Source organism: Diabrotica virgifera, chromosome 6, assembly GCF_917563875.1.
Source record: "Diabrotica virgifera virgifera chromosome 6, PGI_DIABVI_V3a".
NCBI classification, from domain to species: domain Eukaryota; kingdom Metazoa; phylum Arthropoda; class Insecta; order Coleoptera; family Chrysomelidae; genus Diabrotica; species Diabrotica virgifera.
The window spans coordinates 213066345-213082243 of NC_065448.1; the positions used below are offsets into that span (position 1 = coordinate 213066345).

General features: G+C 33.0%; 1 protein-coding gene across 1 annotated transcript in view; it reads left to right on the forward strand.

Moving 5' to 3' along the window:
- Positions 1-391: 391 nt before the first annotated feature.
- Positions 392-15899, forward strand: part of LOC126886698 (dual specificity testis-specific protein kinase 2) — a 147797-nt gene continuing 132289 nt past the window's right edge. Inside the window, exon 1 of the mRNA XM_050653693.1 lies at positions 392-1096. Coding sequence (XP_050509650.1) covers positions 830-1096 — 267 coding nt within the window. The 5' untranslated portion in view covers positions 392-829. The remainder of the gene's footprint in view (positions 1097-15899) is intronic.

Consider the following 15899-nt stretch of genomic DNA (forward strand, 5'->3'; position numbering starts at 1 on the left):
GTCGTTGATATATACCTTGTTTACTATGAATTTTGACGTTTATGATTTTAAGTGAAAGTGACATAGCGCATTTGTTATCCCCATTGGTTATCCCCTTGAAAATAATCCTGACGGCGCCCATGATTGTATGTATGTGTAGTCTTCATTGAATATTTTGGGTTTTGTATTTTGCTTTTATAATTTATTACTATTTAAAAAATAGTTATATTAACTATTATTCTTAGTTATTCTATAAAAAAAATTTATCCTTATTTCAAATAAACCGGTATACTGCATTTTGATTTGCGCAAACTCTCTAGCAAAACTAATCTACGCGGTACGTTTAGATATTTACCTTCGTCAGTAGTTTCGAATTTACGATTTTGACGTAGACCGAGCGCTAGTCGTAGGTCGTAGCCATGAAGCAGATGACGGCAATCGAATGGAGAGTGTAGAAAGCTTTTTGTCACAAACTTTTTATTTACCTTCGAGACATCATCGTATGAAAAAAGGTGTTTTTGTTGGTGGATTTTTTTATTTTCTGAAGTGATCTTTCAAAAATTAAATATGTTGATGTGTTTAGAAGAAGACAATGTGATCGTCGTTTGTTTGTTAGTGTCGTGAGAAATGTCAAAAGGGAGCAGTGAAAAAATAATAAAGGTAAATGTGCACTTAAATGCACATTCGCCCTAATAAAAATTGCTGTGAAATATAATAGATAAATAAGAGACTTTTTCGAATGTAAATCTAATCAGAATGTGTTTTAAAAAGACTAACCGAGTACAGTGTTCCACACAACTATGTACGAAATTGGCTAATACTACATAACTCGACTTCTCAGTATTATACTATGTACCCTTCAACTGTAAATAAAAATGAAACGGTTAATAAATCTAAATCCTGTATATATGACAGTCCCTGCGACCCTAAGGACAGTGACTATGAAAAGTTGTTTTGCCCTAATAATGAACTGTCTGAGCCCCCCAAAACTCGGTGTGATAGACTAAAGACAGGCTCGTCCTGTCAAGCTCTTAAACATGCAGTGGCAGCTTTACACCCTTTGGACGATTTCCACAAGGAGAAAATCGGTGAAGGTTTCTTTTCTGAGGTGTTCAAGGTAAATATAAACATCATTTCTTTAACCTTAGAATCTTACACTGTAAATATTTTCAATATCACATGTTCTGCCAATGCTACCCTTGAATTTTTTTCAACTGTTATTATTTATTTACAAAACTCAACAGGCCTTGAACGGCTAGGGTGCCGCTAGGGCTACAAATACAATTAATATAATATGTACAGTAATATTATACTTGTATATGTCGGTTCGCTAAACTCAGATGCAACTGGCTAGATATTTTAGTCGATAATTTTTTTGTTTTTTGCCAATTTTGCAAAAATTGGCAAAATTACTAACTATTTAGTGATTATTAACTATTTAGTAATTATTTTTTGCCAATTTTACTAAAATTGGCAAAATTACTGACTAAAATATCTAGAAAGTTGCGTCTGAGTTTAGCGAACAGACTATATATTGAAACTTGAATTAAGAGGGAAGGCTTTTTAGTCCAATCATGCTCCTTGCCTACTAAATTGACTTACTATTCTCCTCATTCATCCCTGCTTGTTGCCCTCTCTTCCCAAACAATAATTCCCTCATTTCTGAGATCTTCCTGTATGCTTTCAAACCACCTTTGTATGGGCCTTCAATTCCTTCTTTTCTTGATTGGGCCCTGTTTGAGGATAATCTTTGGCATCTTCTTCCTTTCCATTCTCATCACATGTCCCATCCATCTCTATGTGACTGATGCTTGGTTCGTTATACAGATCCTTTAGCTTCCTGTTTGTTCATCACACCCAGCCAGCTAATTTGGAATTAACATCTACTGTGGGCCTTATTACCGTTTTATATATCCTTACTTTACTTACTTAATCCAGAACTCGTCTACCTTTCGGTGTGAGTTGTTACGGGGTGTGAGTTGTTACGGAGTTAGGTTCTCCGTCGTTTTCTTCCATATTTCCTTCCATTTCCTTCTATCCATGGCCAATGCTTTTGTTTCCTCTCATTTTATTCCTCTTTTGTCGGCCGCTTCCCTTACTTCTTCTGTCCACGTCTTTCTTGGCCTTCCTCTCTTCTTTCTTCCCATATCTCTCACTTCATATATCTGTCTTACTATTTTTTTTTCCCTCTTCTCAGTACATGTCCGAGCCATCTAAGTTGTCCTTGTTCGATTGTTGTTGTAACTGGGTGTATTTTCATATTTTGTCTAAAGGTTTGATTTCTAATTTTATCTTTCCTTGTTTTTCCCTCTATTGTTCTCAAAAATCTCATTTCTGTGCTTATTAGTCTATTCTTTTGCCTTTTTGTTAACGCCCAAGATTCACAGGCATAGGTTAGAGTGGGTTTCACAATCTTTTTTACTATTTCGGTTTTTATATTCTTAGGTATTTCTTTCTTTTTTAAGAAATTACTCTTAATACTATTGTACAACTTACCAGTCTTTCCAATTCTTTCATTTATCTCATCTTCTAATTTTCCATTCTGGCTTATGATTGCCCCCAAATACTTATATCTGTCTACCTGTTCAAGTTGCTTGCCATCTACTTCTATTTTGTGTTTTCCGTTTTGTCTTCCAATTATCATTGTTTTTGATTTTTCTTTGTTTATTTTCATGTTTCTGATTTTTAGCTCTTCATACAATATGTTTATATTTTCTTGTAATTGTTTTTCTGACTCCCCAATGATCACCAGGTTGTCTGCGTAGCATAGTTCTGTCATTTGTATCACTCTCAACTTCCAATATCCTACATTATATTTTCTCCATTTGTGTTTGCAGTTTTTTATTGCGTCATCTAGTACTAGGTTAAAGAGTAGTGGGCCCAGGACACAACCCTGTTTTAATCCAATGTTGCTGTCGAATACTTTTGATTTTTCATTTCTTGTCCTTACATAGCTTTTCGTTTTTTCATATAAACTCTGGATGCATCCTATTAGACCTTGTTCAATTTTTCTCTTCTCTAGTATTTTCCAAATATCTTCTCTTTTAATTCTGTCAAAAGCTTTTTCAATATCTATGAAACATGCATGTATTTCTTTTTCTGTTTTAAGAGCTTTTTCTATTATTTGTCTGATTATGAAAATCTGATCGTTCGTCCCTCTTTCTTTTCTGAAACCACTCTGGCTTTCCTCAAAGGTGTTCTCTAGTTTTTCTCTTAGCCTGTTTTCTAGTATACTAGCATAAAGTTTTCCTACTGTGCTTCCTAGTGTTATTCCTCTATAGTTTGAGCATTCTTTGCTATCTCCTTTTTTATACAATGGTGTTATAATCTGCCAGTCTAGTGGTACTTTCTTTTCTTTCTTAGCTTGGTTCATGATGTTTAATAATTCTTGTTGTCTTTCTTCATTCATGTATTTGACCATTTCTGCAGTTATATCGTCATGTCCTGGTGCTTTTCCCAGCTTGATTTTGTTGATTGCATTTGTTAATTCTTTTTGTGTTATATTTTCTATCTGTTCCTGTTGCTCTTGTGGGGTGTGTTGATTTTTGTTTTGTTCTAACTTATTTCCTTCTACTTGTTCCACGTCCAAGAGTTCTTCAAAGTATTCTCTCCACCTCTCCATAATCTCATTCTCTTCTGTGAGTATGGTTCCATTCTTATCCTTCACGTTTTTCAATGTACAGTGGAACCTCGATAACTCGGATTAATCGGGACCGCGACCGATCCGGGTTATCGAAAATCCGAGATAGCCAGAGAATATGGTAAAAATTAATAAAATACGGTATACTTACAGATAAACTCCGTTAGAATTGAAATAACATGAAATATATTTATAAATATGCACAGTACCTACTCATTAAAATTACTAAAAAAAACACCAAACCCAAACGTAAGCAAATGGAAGCGAACAATACAAGACGCACAATACTAAAGACCATCGTTTTTAAAAGAATTTTTTAAATAGTCTTTCCTAAACAATGCTGACAGTTTGAAATAAAAAGGAATATATACTACAGACAGGTGGCTGTTGTTTCTGCGGCGTGTGCTATGAGTCATTTTTAATATCGTATAGTTCAAATTACACACATAAGTACACATTATCTCTCAAATATTATATTACATACATTTTTATTGTTGAAAGGTTTGTCTGATAATTAACTATTTTGATTGGAAATAAGCCACAATTAAATTGAAAAATACAAAATATTGAAAATCAAAATGTTTATCTGATGAAAATCGGTCCGGGTTAGCCGGACTTCCGGGTTATCGGGGGCCGACTTATCGGGGTTCCACTGTATTTGGTTTTGGTTTTCTCATGCTCTTAAGTGTGTTATAGAACAATTTCTGGTTTTCACTGAATGCTTCTGTTAATTTATTTCCAAATTCTACCCACGTTCTGCCTTTGTTATTTTTAACCATCTGTTTAACTTCTGTTCTTTTCTCTTTGTACTTGTCATAGCTTTCTTGCCTTCTGTCTGTTTAAGTATTTTTTCCACAGTTGTTTCTTTTCTTGTACTATTTTTTCTAAGTCTTTTGTCCACCATGCCTTTATATCCTTAGCTTTGTTTTTCTCAATACATACAGTAAAACCTGTCATATCTGGATCAATGTGGCAACAGACCAATCCGGATATGAAAAAATCCGGATATCAAGACCACTTCTTTTATAGTCTCTGAAACATTTTCTCCTTCATACATTCCAGTAATCAACGCTGTCAATAACTTTCGTCGATAGACACGTTTTATAGATACCATAATGCCTTGATCCATAGGCTGACAGAGGGATGTCGCAGTTGGGGGCAAAAAAAGACACTTCATTTCGCCATCTTTTAGTTCTTTTGGGTCGGGATGAGAGGGTGCTTTGTCCAACAGCAGGACTGCCTTTCTCTGTAGATGTAGACAGCAGAACCGTCCGGATATGGGGAGGTCCGAGTCCGGATATGACAGGTCCAGATGTGGCAGGTTGTACCTGTATTTGGATTTCATCAGTGGTCTTAGGCTTCCCATCTTTTTATTTTCGTTTCTTTGCCAATCTGGCATTCAGTTCCCATTCTTTCTGACCTTTCTCATCTATAGTAACCCCCATATACATAAAATGGACCACTCTATCAGAATTATATTCCCTTGCTTTATTAGATATGACAGTAAACTGTCCCTCTTCTTTTTGTCCTGTATTTGCTAGTATCATGTATTTCCAGGCACTTTTTCAGGTTTATTTCAAAATCAAAATATTTACTCATTTTCTAATATTGTCATAACATTTCTTAGTTCTTTTTTGTTTTCATTAGAACAGTAAGGTCATCAGCGAAGGCCAGACATTGATGCTCATTGTTGAAGATGGATCCGGTCATTTTAACTAGGCTATTTCTGATTATTGTTTCCAATACTAAGTTAAAAAGTACCATGGATAACAAATCTCCTTATCTAAGACCTCTGTTCATTTCAAATTCGTCCAATGCAAATCCTCTCCATACTACATGATTTTGTGTACCATGCAAAGTAATTCTTACTAACCTAATCAGTTTTGAGGATATGTCCAAGGAGCTCAGTGCTTCATACATTTTATTCCTTCTTATCCTATCATATGCTTGTTTAACACGTTGATGGACAGAACACCTTTTGACTGTAATGTGACGCAACGTCTATAGACGACATTTTTAAAATAACGAGTTGTGCATCTACACTTCTCAACAATTGAAGTGGATATTATGAAAATGTGTAATTTTATTTTTTGTTCATAAGGTCAAATAGAAAAATGGAGTGATATAAATAAAGATTTATTTTTACTTCGTATTTTCATACAGATGAACCGAAAGAAAGAAATTCTTTAAGAAAAAAAAAAAAGAAAATAAACAAAAATTGTAAAATTAACAACCTAAAATTTCTATTCCTGCTCAATTTCTAATATCCCGAAAAGACAAAATTAATAGTGTGTGGGTCCACCTCTGTGTCGCCTGAGCGCTCTAACTCTATTTGGAAGACCTCTTATTAAATTATTGATGAACTGCTGCAGTATACGTTCCCAAATCTCGCGTAATGTATTGGCCAACTTATCTAAGGTTTGGGGCGGTTGAAGGAGCCTGTTTTGTTGCCTAGACATTTCGGCCCAAACATGTTCAATGCAATTCATATCAGGTGAACACGGTGGCCACTCCATTCTTGTAATACTCTCTAAATACTTAAAACTTAATAAACTTAAATTAAACGTAAGTAAGACAAAAGCCATGATCTACATCATGGCCATGATGTTACATCTAAATTTAAGTACAGGAGTCTTAATACTAACACTATAATGTTAAACATTGATGGGGAACCAATTGAACTAGTGACACAAATTAAATATCTTGGTTTTCAATTAGATAATACTCTATCATTCGACAAGCATCTCGAGTAGTATACGTGTAAAAAACTAGCAAAGAAATTGTATTTCTTTACAAGAATTTCTAAGAATTTGTCACTTCAGTCAAGGATCACTGTATATAAATCGATAATCCAACCTCATTTTGATTTTTGTGCATCCATCTTATATCTTTTAAATCTTAACCAACTAGCCAAATTACAAAAATTACAGAATCGTGGAATGAGGATAATTTTACGTACAAGTAGATTAACACCTGTCACATTGATGTTGAATACTTTGCAGTGGTTTTCGGTATCGCAACGTCTTTTTTATTTGACCATGATATTGATTTTTAGAATTGTACATGGATTGGCACCTAAATATTTTCTCGATCTTGTTAGTTACAATTCAGATATTCACCCTTATTTTACGAGAAATTCTAATAATATTTACATCAGCAGAACCAATACTACAGGTGCTATGAACTCACTTCTCTATAAGGGTTTTGATAATTTCAATAAGTTGCCAATGGAACTCAAGTTGAAGACCTCAATGAACATGTATAGGAAAAATTTAAAGAATTATGTTGCAAATCGTATTTAATGTCTCATGTGGCTTCTAAATGTGTTTTTTAACTGCGTGTAGTTTAGTGTAATATTTTGAGTAAGGTAGTATTTTTAATGCTTGTATTGTAATGGAATATTTTGTGTTTTTTTGTTTTATTTTTATTATTATGACTTTAAATTTAAATTGTATATACATATCATAAAATATCTCAATTTTAACTGTATATTAGGGTTACCTAATTTTGAATAAATTCTTCTTCTTCTTCTTCTTAATGCCATGAGCTTCTAAACACTCGTTGACAATTCTTGCACGGTGAGGGCGAGCATTATCATCAATCAGAACAAATTGTTCGCCTATTGCACCAAAAAATGGAACAACTATTGGTACTATGACTCTGTCTCGATATCGTGTAGCAGTCATTGTCTCATTAATTAAGACGACTAAGTCCGTGCGACCGTCAAAACATATGCCTCCCCACACGCAAACGGATCCACCTCCAAAAAGAGTGGTTGGGACTCTCAGATTTTCATTGTAACGCTGTCCTCTTTCCCTCCACACCAATATTCGGCTATATCATTCGTATACAAACGAAATCTGGATGCGTCAGTAAAGAGACAATTCCTCCAATTTTCGAAATTCCACTGATAGTGTTCCATCGCCCAGCGATATCTGCATGCACGCTGCTCCCTAGTTAGTCGTGGATGGGTAGCGCGCCGTCTAGCCCTTAAATTGGATGCATGTAACCGTCTTCTGACAGTTTGACTGGAAATCGCTCGTCCAGTAGCATGCCTGAAGATACTGTTAATTCTGGAAGCCGTGAATGTTGGGTTTCTTCTTGCCGTCAGAACTACAAAACGGTCTTGCCGACGAGTTTTAGATCATTCTCTTCCTCCTCCATGCCTGTATGTTGCAGATCCAGTTGCTACATACCGATTCCATGCACGACTTATCACACTTTGCGACACATTTAGCCTCATAGCAACCTCTTGTTGAGTTATGCCTTGTTGGATCCAACGAACTAATTGCTCGAGCTGCCCTAGTTCTAAACGTCTTTGCGGCATAATGTTTTTGTGATAAATAGATTTCTTGACTTATTGACAACTGGTAAAGCCAATACAAGCACTTTTATACGAATGATATATTCATGTTTGGAACAACATTTCTCTCTTTGTACGAGATAAGGGCCGATAAGAATAGGGAGAAAAAAACCACATGCAAAACATATTGGCAATAAAGATAGCTTATAGAGTATAGTACAGGCAATTATTTTAAAAATAGTTTTATATGTTAATTTTAGGAATTTTAAAATTATCCACTTAAATTGTTGAGTAGTGTACAAAATACATCTATAGAAGGATATGAAATGTGTCCATATACTAAAAATGTTTCGTATACTAAAAGCGCTAAAAGAAATGCAGCAATTTCCCTATTCCGCTTTGCAAAGTTCATATAGTGTCACAACACTTGCTTATACATTTGATGCACTGTTTGTCAACGTGTTAAGGGGGTAAGTAGGCATCTTGGTCCAATGCTATTTAAATGCATTCATTTTTTTCGAATCCTGAGAGAACTAATAGGTACTATTAAATACTATTTTTGAAAACTTCTATAATGTTTATTTTAATTCAATATTTTTCAATTTCAAATATTTCATTCAAAAGAAACTGTTTATTCTAAAGGACTTTCAGCCCTCGGTAATAAGGTAACCTTTTATTCTGCGTTTAAATTTTTCAAAAATATTTATTAGTTTTCTCAGGATTTGCAAAAATGAATGCATTTAAATAGCATTGGACCAAGATTTTGGTCATATTACCTGTATGCACGCCAATGGTAAATATAAAATTCTTAGTTGTATGTCAAAAAATGCGCAATAAGTACCTCTTAAGACCTACCAAATTTCATTTGCATATCTCAACTGGTTTTAGAGCAATAAATAAATCGCCATTTTGTAAGAAACTATTCAACATCCTGTATCTCGGAAACGAAGTATTTTCGGACATATGTTTATAAAGCAAACAGTCATTATTCTTTCATGCAGAATTAACCCTTAAAGTTTGTCAAACCTATTTACAAACACCCTGTATTGATGAAGAACATGGCTAGTTGTTAAAGTAGGTACCTAATTTTTTTATTATCCAACATAAGCGAATTAATCAAAAAATAGAATGTTAAGAAAACCTGAGGCTATAGTTGGGTTTTAATTTCAGTATTTTATAGATGCTAGAATATTCCACAGGGTGTGGTGAACTTTGAGAAAAAAAAACACAGTTAAATTGGTACACCCGGTATACAATGACAAGTTACCTGTCTATCCACAATATTATTACAGCGATATTGTTAACGAATAAGGCTGTAACATATTAAAAAAATCACTTAAATCTGACAACAGGTTTAGGAAATTTAAGATATCAAAAATGACCTATTTTGTGGGTGTCCAGTTTTCTCTGAAGTGCAGTGTATTTGATCCTCATTTTTTGTCAGTAACAATTTTTAAACTTATATACTTTTTGTATTTTGGAAATACATACATTGTAATAGTAAGTACTAATGTTCAATAGAAATAAAAACATTGTTAGTCTGATATTCCATAGCTTTAATCCTGATACGTAATATTTACAATCTACACCCCAGCTCTATGCTCCCTGTACTAAAATAATATGTGCAAATTTTCAAGGTTAGCACATAAATATACTTTTTGTGAAAATAATATAAATGTAGGTCACCAAATGGTTGTTTTAACCTCGACCATACCATAATGAGTGTACTTAAGGTATTCCATCTACTATGAAATGAGTAATAATACTCCTTTAGCATAAAAACCTGAACAATAAAGTTGTATGAGAGGTAAACAAAAATCTGTAAATAGCTTGGCCAGAAATTGTAGTTTATTTTTAAAACAGGCAATCAACAAATAAGTGGCATGACTTGGGGGATTCTAAGGGGGTACTCTTAAGCAGTATCTCTCATAATTTCTAATTTAAAAGAATTATGTAAGTATTATATTTTATTTCTTTTCAATAGTTCTTATATGCAAACCATTTTGGACATTAAAAACATAAAAATCATATTTGATTTAAGTAATATTAAGAGTGAACAGTAGCGGTTAATAGGTAGCAACAAAATATAACTTCGGGAGATAGTATCATAAACTTTGGCAACAGTGGTAATCTTTGACATTATCTAAGATTAATATTTTGACAATATCATAGTCGTGCTAAATGGAAGTACATAATAGAAAACGATTTTATTATTAATAAATAGATATTTATAAAAATAAACCAAAATGGGTGAAAATTTTATGTTAAGATAGGTATTTATAAAGGTATTTGCATGAAATATCTGATAATAAAACAATAATAAATAATCATTTTTTGTTGTGAAGCGAAACAAATTGCGATAATTTTGGCACGGTTTTTAATGAACTTTTTCTTGGAAGGTTTCACTTTATTTTTCGTTTGATTTACTTTTTCGATTTTGTTAAACTATTGATAATATTTTTAGAATAAAAAATCCTCCTAAAACTTTATATACTCGCATTAGAATTCGAAATATTTGTACGTAAAATATACTTACCTACCTACATAGGTATAACTAAAACTCACAATTAACAACAATATATTCTTTCAAAGAGGCCAACAACTTATACAACAACAACAAATATATAATCAATTAACTATCAATAAACACTACTTTCCTATGAAACAACAAAAACGAATTCTTAAATTAACACACTACTGCACTGAACAGATATCGATAAAGATGACAGAACAGATTAGAGAAAATCTGACGCAGGTTTGTCAAAATGACAGTGATAATTTCTCTATGTTGCCTAATTAGTTATTTAGTTATAATATGTTCGATTTCTTGTTAGAAATAAAAAATTTTAGTAGTTCCAAGATTACACAAAATCTAGGCATGGGATAAAAAAGTTTATTTGAAGAAAGTTTTTTTTTCTTCTTAATGGCGGTACAGGCTCCTTTTTTCAATATTTTATTTAGTTATAGAGTAATTTCCACGTACTAACATATTTCTGAAATTGGGCTCTGTACCGCCATTCTTTATTATATTACGAATATGTGTGCCAAATATCTCGACAAAATATTCAAAATTAAAGCCGCAATCTTGGAACGCGTTTGTTGCTACCTGTTGATCGCTACTGTAGCCTCTTAAAGTAAATAGTAATTGCAATATACAAACAATAATATACCGAGGGCTGGCAATAGAGTCTGCAAGGGATTCACTGCAGACGAGTGCTCCTGTTTGAGGGATGCCAAAATGAGCTTTTTTCTGCTGGTGTTATACAAAATACTAAATAAAAAAAACCGAAGGGCACTTATGCTAGTTTTGCAGGCGAACCTGCTATTTCTTGGAAACTAATCGTCACATTTCTATTTTACCTGCTCAAAAAAAGGTACTATTCCTTTGAAATGATTATTTGTGAAAAATTATTGAATGGTTTGAGTTCAGTAGTGCAGAACTATTTACTGGTGGGTGGTGATCAACAAGTTCCCCATAAGAAGAAGAAAAATGATATGTTGTTGAAATTTATTGTTGAAATTGAAAGTTTCTTCTTCTTTTTATATAGAATGACTCTGTCTGTTTTTTCAATGTGCCTCCAGTGAGTTGTTGTTCCATCGTTTTCGTGGTCTTCCCACTGACTGTCTTCCTATTGGGGAACCATCTCTCGCCATCCTTACTACTCTATTTGTTGTCATTCTGCTTATAGTCCTGTCGCCAGGGGGGTACAACGGCCTCCTTAATTCAGATGGACTTACCCAAGTTTTCTTTATGTATTTTGACCCGTAGAACACGAATTTTTTGGGTAACAGTCGATCCGGATGTCGATAAGATTGTTATAAACAAAGAACTTGAGGAATCACATAACAGCGATTTTTCGCAAAACAAAACATGTTTTTGTATTCTTTGGGTCATTCTAAGCAAAAAATTATTTTACAAGTTTTTTGGTAGGATGCATAGTTTTCGGCATAAACGGGGTTGAACTTTCAAAAAATCGAAAAATTGCAATTTTTGAACCCGAATAACTTTTGATTGAAAAATAAAATAGCAATTCTGCTTACCGCATTTGAAAGTTCAAGTAAAATTCTATCGGTTTTGATTATTTTCATTGCTAGAAATTAATTTTTTTATTGTTAAGCAAAGCTATCAACACATAGTAATTGAATGATATTTTCAATGCATTTCTAATTTGAAATCGAACGAGTAGGCGCGCATACAGAATGTCTACGTACATTACGTCCATTAAAACGCATGCATTGGGCCCGGGAAACGCTATGTGTTTATACCTTTATTTAACAAATTAAAACTTATTTTTTAGCAATGCAAACAATCAAAACCGATAGAATTTGACTTGAACTTTCAAATGCTGTAATCAGAATTGCTATTTTATTTTTTAATCAAAAGTTATTCCGGTTCAAAAATTGCACTTTTTCGATTTTTTGAAAGTTTAACCGCGTTTATCTCGAAAACTACGCGTCCTACGAAAAAACTTGTAAGACCATTTTTTGCTGAGAATCACCCAAAAAATACAGAAAAATATTTTGTTTTGCGAAAAATCTCTGCTATGTAATTCCTCAAGTTCTTTGTTTATAACAATCTTATCGACATCCGGATCAACTGTTACCCAAAAAATTCGTATTCTACGGGTCAAAATACATAAAAAAAACTTGGGTAAGTCCATCTGAATTAAGGAGGCCGTTGTACCCCCCCTGGCGACAGGACTATTATGTAGTCATTCCATTCTACTCTTCTGATTCTTACCCAGTTATTAATGTTCTCCACCTTGCATCTCTGTCGTATATCTGTAGTTCTAGCTCTGTTCCGTAGTGTCTTACCATCAATTTTTCGAAGGGTCTTCATCTCCTCTGTTTCGAGCAATCTTTTTGTCCTCTCTGTGTCTGGTTGTGTTTCTGCCGCATATGTCATTATTGGTCTGATAACCAATGTTTTGTAAATTCTGCCTTTTATTTCTTTTCCGATATTTTTATTTTCTCCACTTCTTCCACTTCTGTTTTAAGCTTTCCGTAGATAGATAGTGTGATGCCTAGATATTTAAACTCCATCACTTGTTCTATTATCTGTCCTCCAGCTCCAAATTACATCTGATTGGATTTGCTGTTACAGTCGAACCCGCTTATTAGAATCCCTGTTATAGGAATATCCCGGTTTATGGAATATAAATTCAAGTTCCCGAAACATTTCCATTTACTCCTTAATAAATTTATCTGTTTATTGGAATAGGATTTAACTAGATAATACCGCTTATTAGCATATTTTGCAGGTCAAAGAATATATTTTTTTACAATTTACTAAAAATTTAAATTATGTTTGGTATTATGGTTTGTCGTCAACGGCCTGTAGTGCTGGCTTAGATATTATTAGGGTAATAAATTTTTATTACTTTGTTACGAATACCAATTCGATCTTTAGCATGGCCGACAAATGCATGGGTCATAAAATAATTTTTATTTGTCTACACAAAGGCACTGTTGCCTGTTATAAAATTGTTAGAAGCAGTTTATTTAGAATTCACTCAGAGAGTACCTACTTGTTTGCAAGATGTGAATTATGGCTTTGTTAAATTCGAAAAGAAGAGAAAAGAACAAGAATGTAACAATCCATTTCTTGACGCCAATAAAACTTCTATTCAACCAATGGATTAAGGATGACCACACGATTAACAACGAAAAAGCTATCATTAACAATAATTTCTCAAGAAAAAAAAAGTAATTTTGTTATATATGCAATTTAATAAGAAAATATTTACATATCTACATATTGCATACATTTCATATTAATTACCTAATGTATTCATTCACATACATGTAATGTAATTTGGTATTTAACACATACATAGATAAGTACTAGTTACACTACTGTATTATTGACGTAAAAAGACCTAAAACCATTTACATACACTGATTATGTAGGTGCATACATACTACATGTATATGATATACATATTGGCATAGTATGTAATAAAACTACATATTGGCATAGTATGTAAAACTACACATTGGCATAGTATGTAAATAATATTATTACGTATATTCGGTAACACTTATTTCGACTAGCCACCAATGATCGGTTATTAGAATATCCCGGTTAAAAGAATATTTTTGTCTTGCACAAAGGCTTTTCCAATAAGCGGGTTCGACTGTATAATCATGCATTTTGTCTTTTTTGGGGAAATTAACATGTTAAATTTTCTGGCAGTTATATTAAATTGGTGCAGCATACATTGTAAATCATCTTTACATACCAAATATTTGAAATTGAAAGCATATAAAATATTTATAAATGGTCTCCTTTCTTACGACACACTTTATAATGGTTATTCTATTTACATTCCTGGTTTGTACCTATCTTGTATTGCTGGTAAATAAATATATAAAAATATCTAAATTCAATTCAGGATGTCAGTGCCATTATTGTTGCTACAATAAGTAACTAAATTACATAAAAATCTCAATATCTAATTTATCTAATATATTTGTAAAATAACTATTAGGTAGCCATCACATCATGACATGATTTTTAACTGTTTTACTGAAGGTTCATTAAACTAAATTATGTCAGGAAGAGTGTGGTTTAGCATTATCTTGTTATTGAACTTGTGTCATGAGGAGAGCATTTTGGTAATTTGTTTTTAATAGCAGGTTAGCGGCAACAATTTTCCAATAATCATATTTTCTAAGCTTCTTGAATAATAAAATATAAATTAGTTTTATTGCAGCAGCACAATAATTCCTATTGTCCTGTTGCATATCTAAAAAAAAATAAATAAATGCGTAGATCTCAATATAAGTCCTTATTTTTAAAGTATTTCAACATTCATTCAGATACGAGTGATGTAGCTGTCTTATACTGTAGTAACTCCAAAGTTAATTCTACATTTATTTGTTTATGATCAGCTTGTTGCGTTTGAATTAATGGGAGGTATTTATACATATCATTTTAACGCCTAGATGTTGTGGCCATTTTGTATAATGGAATCATCCTTATTTAGTCTGAACACTCTACACTTTACCTACATCTTTTTCATCCCAAAGTTCTTCATCTTGTCTTGCAGATATCCAATTATAAAAGATTTTGATAGCATGTGGAACTTCTGTTGTAGTAGTAGTAAAGGGTGTGAATACAACTATAGGTATTAACAGTAGTTGGCGTTGAAAGTTGATTTTCCCAAAATAAATGCGTTATACAGGGTGTTCAGAAACTCTCCTGACAAACGAAGACAGGAGATTTCTCAGATAATTTTAAGACAATTTAACCCAATTCACCTAGTCCGAAAATGCTTCCTAAGGGAGCTAAAGCTCTTTAAATATGGCGTCTTGTAATTAGTTTTTTTAATACCTCCAGAACGCTTATTTAGAAAAACGAAAACTGGTACGCCTATTTATCTTCCAAGAATAAATCGATTCTATCAATGGAGAATTTTTAATACAGGTCATAGGAGCCCGTTATGGTTAGGACAACGGTTATTTTATCATATGACTTTTTTGTCTTTAACTTTTAAGCATTTTTGATACTGTATAATAAATTGTGAGGTATACTAGTACTTAAAATTCTTTGCATTATAGTTCTTGGGTCCACATATACAATTATTATTTATGACCACACACCGTCGAAACTTTTTGTACTTGTTATTTGGGTGGAGTCAGACAAATTTGGAGCTTGGCTCATTATGGTAGTGGGGCTGTCAAGCTGTCACGAAGTTGTCAATTTTATGCAAGAAAAAAATTTATAACCACACATTGGTCATTTTATTTTAATCAATGGTTTTTATCATATAAACAGCGACAACAATTTTGTCGGACAAAAATATTGGGCCATATGACACGTCGGACACGCTAAATATGTCAAATTGACATCTTCGGCGCACCCGACTGCGCATAAGCCCCGTGAAAATTGTCCGACAAGGTTACCACATTATTGTAAAAAGGTTTTATGGTAGATTCTGTTAAAATTAGCCATGTGGTAATAAATTTATTATT